We start from the raw sequence: 8,707 nt of genomic DNA, 5'->3' as shown, positions 1-8,707 counted from the left end.
TCTTAACAGGGGCCAACTCTGCTGCAGAGCCCTGAAGATTGCAAGGAGATATAAAATGTTGATCAGAAACCTTGTTTCCCGAGGAGACCAAACTCCCTACACTTTCTAGGAACCCCAGACTTTGTCAACCCAGCAGGCTGATGTCCACAGTAAATACAACCCAATTCGGATGGAGGGCAGAATCAAAATTGTTGAGTCTGCCACAAAGTTAGAGAATGTCTTGTTTTGAAGTCAAAAGAGATCTTCTGAGACAGACTGTTGAAAACTCCATTCCACTGTTGCAACATTTGAAGATGTAAAGAATGAAAGTGCAATCTGGCAAAAAGAAAGGCATCTGAAGCCGCTACTATGACACAAACTACTTTCATGCATTGAAGCAGAGTAGTAAAAAGAGTTTGGGGCTTTTGCATTTTGAGTTTGCAAGCATTTGTGAGACATAGTCTCATTGTTACAGGGTTTATGACGAAGCCCAGAAAGGCAACTCTAGTATGTGGTAGCAGAGGGCTTTTTGGGAGGCTGATGTTCCCACAATGGGAACTAAGGAACTGAAGAAACTATCACCTAGATTACGAGTTTTGCGTTAACAAGGGTGCAGTGCTAACAAGCAGTTTATGCTCACCGCTCACTTGCAGACAGCGCTGGTATTACGGGTATTTACAAACCCGGCGTTAATCGTAAAAAAGTGAGCAAAGAGCAAAATTTGGCTCCACATCTCACCTCAATACCAGCGCTGCTTACGTTAGCGGTGAGCTGGCTAAACATGCTCGTGCACGATTACTCCACATGAATCAATGGCGGAGAGCCGTCTGAGAAAAACCTAACACCTGCAAAAAAGCAGCGTAAAGCTACTAACGCAGCCCCATTTATTCCTATGAGGAAACTAAAGTTATGTCTACACCTAACACAAACCCCGAGTCTAAACACCCCTAATCTTACACTTATTAACCCCTAATCTGCCGCACCCAACATCGCAGACACCTACATTATATTATAAACCCCTAATCTGCCGCTCCGGACACTGCCGCCACCTACATTATACTTATGAACCCTTAATCTGCTGCCCCCAACATCGCCGAACCCTACATTATATTTATTAACCCCTAATTTGCGGCCCCCAATGTCGCTGCAACCTAACTACATTTATTAACCCCTAATCTGTCGCCCACAACGTCGCCACCACTATAATAAAGTTATTAACCCCTAAACCTAAGTCTAACCCTAACCCCCCCTAACTTAAATATAATTTAAATAAATCTAAATAAAATTACTACAATTAACTAAATTATTCCTATTTAAAACTAAAAATACTTACCTATGAAATAAACCCTAAGCAAGCTACAATATAACTAATAGTTACATTGTAGCTATCTTAGGGTTTATTTTTATTTTACAGGCAGTTTTATATTTACTTTAACTAGCAAGAATAGTTAGTAAATAGTTATTAACTATATAATAACTACCTAGTTAAAATAAAGACAAATGTACCTGTAAATGTACCTGTAAAATAAAACCTAACCTAAGTTACAATTACACCTAACACTACACTATAATTAAATTAATTCACTAAACTAAATACAATTAATTACAATTAAATAAAATTATCGAAAAAAGCAAACACTAAATTACAGAAAATAAAATATTTTTTTTTACTAATTACACCTACTCTAATCCCCCTAACAAAATAAAAAAGCCTCCCAAAATAAAAAAAAGCCCTACCCTACACTAAATTACAAATAGCCCTTAAAAGGGTCTTTTGCGGGGCATTGCCCCAAAGTAATCAGCTCTTTTACTTGAAATAAAAAAGTACAAATACCCCCAACATTAAAACCCACCACCCACACAACCAACCCTACTCTAAAACCCACCCAATACCCCCCTAAACTAAAACTAACACTAACCCCTTGAAGATCACCTTACCGGGAGACGTCTTCACCCAACCGGGCAGAAGTGGTCCTCCAGACGGGCAGAAGTCTTCATCCAAGCCGGGCAGAAGAGGTCCTCCAGACGGGCAGAAGTCTTCATCCAGATGACATCTTCTATCTTCATCCATCCGGCGCGAAGTGGGTCCATCTTCAAGACATCCGACGCGGAGCATCATCTTCTTTCTTCGTCCGACGACTGAATGAAGGTTCCTTTAAATGACATCACCCAAGATGGCATCCCTTCAATTCCGATTGGCTGATAGAATTCTATCAGCCAATCGGAATTAAGGTAGAAAAAAATACAGCCAATAGAATGCCAGCTCAATCCTATTGACTGATTGGATCAGCCAATGGGATTGAACTTAAATCTTATTGGCTGATTGCATCAGCCTATAGGATTTTTTCTACCTTAATTCCGATTGGCTGATTGGGTGAAGACGTTTCCCGGTAAGGTGATCTTCAAGGGGTTAGTGTTAGTTTTTTTTTAAGGGGGGGGGATTGGGTGGGTTTTAGAGTAGGGTTGGTTGTGTGGGTGGTGGGTTTTAATGTTGGGGGTATTTGTACTTTTTTTTCAGGTAAAAGAGCTTATTACTTTGGGGCAATGCCTCGCAAAAGGCCCTTTTATGTTAGGCTGATCTCTACCCTAAAGCTAAAATTAACCCTGCAAGCTCCCTACAACCTACCTAATTAACCCCTTCACTGCTGGGCATAATTTACGTGTGGTGCGCAGCAGCATTTAGCTGCCTTCTAATTACCAAAAAGCAATGCCAAAGCCATATAAGTCTGCTATTTCTGAACAAATAAAATAAAAAAGAACTAAGTTACAAAAAATAAAAAAATATTTACAAACATAAGAAAAATATTACAACAATTTTAAACTAATTACACCTACTCTAAGCCCCCTAATAAAATAACAAAGCCCCCCAAAATAAAAAATGCCCTACCCTATTCTAAATTACTAAAGTTCAAAGCTCTTTTACCTTACCAGCCCTGAACAGGGCCCTTTGCGGGGCATGCCCCAAGAAGTTCAGCTCTTTTGCCTGTAAAAAAAAAATACAATACCCAAGCCCCCCAACATTACAACCCACCACCCACATACCCCTAATCGGAACAGCCAATAGAATGCGAGCTCAATCTGATTGGCTGATTGGATCAGCCAATCGGATTGAACTTGATTCTGATTGGCTGATTCCATCAGCCAATAAGAATATTCCTACCTTAATTCCGATTGGCTGATAGAATCCTATCAGCCAATCGGAATTTGAGGGATGCCATCTTGGATGACGTCCCTTAAAGGAACCGTCATTCTTCAGTTGGACGTCGCCGGATGAAGATGGGTCCGCGGTGGAGGTCTTCAGGATGGAGCCGGTCCTCATCGGATGAAGATAGAAGATGCCGCTTGGAAGATGATGGTTGCCGGTCTGGATCTACTCTTCTTCCCGGATAGGATGAAGACTTTGGAGCCTCTTCTGGACCTCTTCAGCCACCGGATGATGGATCGCCAGCCCCCGCTTGGGTTGGATGAAGATTTTGGAGCCAGGACCGATCGGTGATACCCGGTGAGGTGAAGACAAGGTAGGATGATCTTCAGGGGCTTAGTGTTAGGTTTATTTAACCTCTTAATGACCGGACCATGTTTCAATTTTCTTACCCTTAATGACAATGGCTATTTTTACATTTCTGCGGTGTTTGTGTTTAGCTGTAATTTTCCTCTTACTCATTTACTGTACCCACACATATTATATACCGTTTTTCTCGCCATTAAATGGACTTTCTAAAGATACCATTATTTTCATCATGTCTTATAATTTACTACAAAAAAAATAATAAAATATGAGGAGAAAATGGAAAAAAAACACACTTTTTCTAACTTTGACCCCCAAAATCTGTTACACATCTACAATCACCAAAAAATACCCATGCTAAATAGTTTCTAAATTTTGTCTTGAGTTTAGAAATACCCAATGTTTACATGTTCTTAGCTTTTTTTTCCAAGTTATAGGGCCATAAATACAAGTAGCACTTCGCTATTTCCAAACCACTTTTTTACAAAATTAACGCTAGTTACATTGGAACCCTGATATCTGTCAGGAATACCTGAATATCCCTTGACATGTATATATTTTTTGTTAGAAGACAACCCAAAGTATTGATCTAGGCACATTTTGGTATATTTTATGCCACCATTTCACCGCCAAATGCGAGCAAATAAAAAAAAAAAAAAACTTTACATTTTTCACAATTTTAGGTTTCTCACTGAAATTATTTACAAACACCTTGTGCTATTATGGCACAAATTGTTGTAAAAGCTTCTTTGGGATCCCCTTTGTTCAGAAATAGCAGACTTATATGGCTTTGGCATTGCTTTTTGGTAATTAGAAGGCCGCTAAATGCTGCTGCGCACCACACGTAAATTATGCCCAGCAGTGAAGGGGTTAATTAGGTAGGTTGTAGGGAGCTTGCAGGGTTAATTTTAGCTTTAGGGTAGAGATCAGCCTCCCACCTGACACATCCCACCCCCTGATCCCTCCCAAACAGCTCTCTTCCCTCCCCCCACCCCACAAATGTCCCCGCCATCTTAAGTACTGGCAGAAAGTCTGCCAGTACTAAATAAAAGGAGTTTTTTTTTTTATATAAAAAAAATAAAATATTTTAGCTGTTATGGACTCCTGCCTAAGCCCCAACCTCCATGATCCCCCCCCCCAGCTCTCTAAGCCTCCCCCCTATCTAATTGCGGCCATCTTGGCTACTGGTAGCTGTCTGCCAGTACCCAATTTGCCCCAAAAAACAAAAGTATTTTTTGCTCTTTTGCTTTTTTTTATGTTTTCTGTAGTGTAGCAGCCCCCCACAATACCCCTATTCCCCTCCCCCTCCCAGATCCTTTTATATTATTTTTTAAAAAAATCTTCCCCCCCCCCTCTTCCCTCCTCATTGGTGTCAGTGGCCAGCTAATGCGCGCGCACGCGCGCCCCCCGCACGCTCCCAGCACCTGGCGTGCACATTGCACTTCTAGGAACCGGATGCCGGGTAGCGATGGGCCGCCCACCCGCCTCCCTGTTACGCTCCCACCCACCAACGAACCGGCACCATCGCTACCGGTGCAGAGAGGGCCACAGAGTAGCTCTCTCTGCATCGGAGTCTTCTAAAAAGGTATTGCAGGATGCCTCCATATGGAGGCATCACTGCAATACCCTGAGAGCTGCTGGAAGCGTTGGCGATCGCTTCCAGCACTCTCTTAGACAACTGACGTACCAGGTACGTCCATTGTCATTTAACTGCTTGTTAATGCATGACGTACCTGGTACGTCAGTTGTCATTAAGGGGTTAAGGGGGGTTTGGGTTAGATTAGGGGTATGTGGGTGGTGGGTTGTAATGTTGGGGGGCTTGGGTATTGTATGTTTTTTTTTTACAGGCAAAAGAGCTGAACTTCTTGGGGCATGCCCCGCAAAGGGCCCTGTTCAGGGCTGGTAAGGTAAAAGAGCTTTGAACTTTAGTAATTTAGAATAGGGTAGGGCATTTTTTATTTTGGGGGGCTTTGTTATTTTATTAGGGGGCTTAGAGTAGGTGTAATTAGTTTAAAATTGTTGTAATATTTTTCTTATGTTTGTAAATATTTTTTTATTTTTTGTAACTTAGTTCTTTTTTATTTTTTGTACTTTAGTTAGTTTATTTCATTGTAGTTATTTGTAGGTATTGTATTTAATTAATTAATGTATTGATAGTGTAGTGTTAGGTTTAATTGTAGGTATTTTATTTAATTAATTTAATGATAGTATAGTGTTAAGTTTAATTGTAACTTAGGTTAGGATTTATTTTACAGGTAATTTTGTAATTATTTTAACTATTTTAGCTATTAAATAGTTCTTAACTATTTAATAGCTATTGTACCTGGTTAAAATAAATACAAAGTTACCTGTAAAATAAATATTAATCCTAAAATAGCTATAATATAATTATAATTTATATTGTAGCTATATTAGGATTTATTTTACAGGTAAGTATTTAGCTTTAAATAGGAATAATTTATTTAATAAGAGTTAATTAATTTCGTTAGATTTAAATTATATTTAAGTTAGTGGGGTGTTAGTGTTAGGGTTAGACTTAGCTTTAGGGGTTAATACATTTATTAGAATAGCGGTGAGCTCCGGTCGGCAGATTAGGGGTTAATAATTGAAGTTAGGTGTCGGCGATGTTAGGGAGGACAGATTAGGGGTTAATACTATTTATTATAGGGTTAGTGAGGCGGATTAGGGGTTAATAACTTTATTATGATAGCGGTGCGGTCCCCTCGGCAGATTAGGGGTTAATAAGTGTAGGCGACGTTGTGGGAGGCAGATTAGGGGTTAATAAATATAATATAGGGGTCGGCGGTGTTAGGGGCAGCAGATTAGGGGTACATAAGGATAATGTAAGTAGCGGCGGTTTACGGAGCGGCAGATTAGGGGTTAAAAATAATATGCAGGGGTCAGCGATAGCGGGGGAGGCAGATTAGGGGTTAATAAGTGTAAGGCTAGGGGTGTTTAGACTCAGGGTACATGTTAGGGTGTTAGGTGCAGACGTAGGAAGTGTTTCCCCATAGCAAACAATGGGGCTGCGTTAGGAGCTGAACGCGGCTTTTTTGCAGGTGTTAGGTTTTTTTTCAGCTCAAACAGCCCCATTGTTTCCTATGCGGGAATCGTGCACGAGCACGTTTTTGAGGCTGGCCGCATCCGTAAGCAACTCTGGTATCGAGAGTTGAAGTTGCGTTAAATATGCTCTACGCTCCTTTTTTGGAGCCTAACGCAGCCTTTATATGGACTCTCAATACCAGAGTTATTTTTATGGTGCGGCCAGAAAAAAGCCAGCGTTAGCTACGCGGGTCCTTACCGACAAAACTCTAAATCTAGCCGTAAGTGAATAAGGACTTTTAACCGATATTGGAATAAAGTTTGAATACGTTTTATGAAAATTGGTGCTCTGCCTCCGCTTCAATCTTTTCTCTGGATTTCTATCTGACCAACAACGAGCATGATGCACCGCTCACAGGGTAAATCCCTTCTACACTCGTTCTTTGAGCTGGCTAAAGCTTAAGCTGCAGTATAGCTGCCCAATAGATACGAGGATCAATCTAAACACAGAAGCACCGCTGCCGAACAGGACACAAGGGAACTACACACACCCCCAGTGACGCCTGAAGAGGGAGGTACTGAGGAACACACTCGATATTCTGAAGGAGTTTGGCAGTGGTCAGAGCAACACGGATCAGTAGCGCAATTCGTTTCGACTCCCAAAGACCGGATGTATCACAGAGTGGGGTAAGTGGGGAATGTTATTTGTATGATTTGGCCTTCGCTCAGCAGTATATAACACATATACAGAATCAAGCATTGCAATGAGGTACAATTGACTACTCACAGTATTTTCCTATCAGGGCAGATCTATACTGAGATAATGGACATAATAAAGTCTGAGCTATGATGTATTAAGGAGAACTGTTTGCTGTTTAAAGGTGTTTTGCCTCCTCCTGTAGGACTGGGCTTTAATCCCACTCGTGGACTCTCACCATCTTATGAAATAAATAAATAAATGTCCTTAAGCGCTTTGAAACTGATATTTAAATAAAAAAACTGCATTGTTTTGTAGGTCCAGGAAGAAACCTCTTGAAAAACCTCTTAAATTCATTTATATTTGTCCTAATTGTCTAAGATAAATATAAATGAGTCTCTACACTAATCAAGCAATCACTAGGTAGAATATTGCAGAGTCAGGGTTCTGGGTGTTGCAGTATGTAATCCAGTCATTCTGGTAGCAGTGAAAAAATACATTTCTCCCAACATCTGACAAATGATTTCTGGAATATGGGAGGTTAAGAGCTTGTGGGCAATGGCCCACTGGTTATTTGGCGGGCCTTGTATGAGAGGGCTGGGTTACATACAAAGGGAGTGAGGTTATAGGCAGCTCATGGGCGTGTCCAGGAGGTAAGTGGGTGTGTCATTCCGTGCCATGGCTGGGTGGGGCTAGGGCAGGGCTCGCCCAGTTCCTTTAATCCAGGACACTGAGGGGCTGCAGGCGGAAAGTTGGCCAAACCTCCCAACCAATGAAAATCCAGCAAGATGCAGAGGTATGAAACTACAAAAGTTCAGAGTTAGACTACCGAAAAAGTAAACACAAATTGCACTGCAAATATTTTTTTTTACTATAATGAAAGCAATTTTGCAATATACTATTCTGGAACGTAAATACCCTTTGAGAGGCTCAGTAAATATGTTTAACTTTTGTCTGAGTTTCTGAGTTGATCCTTAACTTCAGCATGTCTTGTACAACAGTATTAGTCACAAGTGATTTTTTATGATCATACTGTACACCTATATTTTCCATCCTAAAACCACCTAATGTTTTTAATCCCAGGCCAAACCTGCCTATATCATAACTGGTTATTCGGTTAGCTACCACTGGCTATAGTAATGTCACAATTTACACTATGAAACTTGTGTCCTGTATACAATACACTATATCTGTACATTTCCTGCTCAGATTAGAACAAAGATTCTTGCCTGTTTTTGCAGGTTCATGCTCTTGGAAACTTTACTGTGTATAGACTGTTGATCTTCTTTTACATTTTGAATCCCTTTTCGGCTCCTGATGCTCCCTTCACCCATTTTGTGATCAGAAAGTGGATCTGCAATGAGAAAAAAAACAAAAACAATAAGTAATCTGTCTAATGCAATATGCAGAAATTCTAAAGGGTAATTAAATCTTTATTTTCAACTGCTCTCTCAAAGTATTGGTAGTTTGTATGTACATAC

The 8,707-nt window shown here is 40.4% G+C and overlaps 1 protein-coding gene across 1 annotated transcript in view; it reads right to left on the bottom strand.

Moving 5' to 3' along the window:
- Nucleotides 1-8,707, bottom strand: part of SLC7A9 (solute carrier family 7 member 9) — a 221,666-nt gene that overhangs the window by 156,137 nt on the left and 56,822 nt on the right. The window contains exon 3 of the mRNA XM_053719243.1: nucleotides 1-31. This exon is cut by the window's left edge and continues 108 nt beyond it. Coding sequence (XP_053575218.1) covers nucleotides 1-31 — 31 coding nt within the window. The remainder of the gene's footprint in view (nucleotides 32-8,707) is intronic.

This window comes from Bombina bombina, chromosome 1 (genome assembly GCF_027579735.1).
Source record: "Bombina bombina isolate aBomBom1 chromosome 1, aBomBom1.pri, whole genome shotgun sequence".
NCBI lineage: Eukaryota > Metazoa > Chordata > Amphibia > Anura > Bombinatoridae > Bombina > Bombina bombina.
The sequence above is the reverse complement of the archived record's forward strand: the minus strand, read 5'-3'. Positions and strand labels throughout refer to the sequence as shown.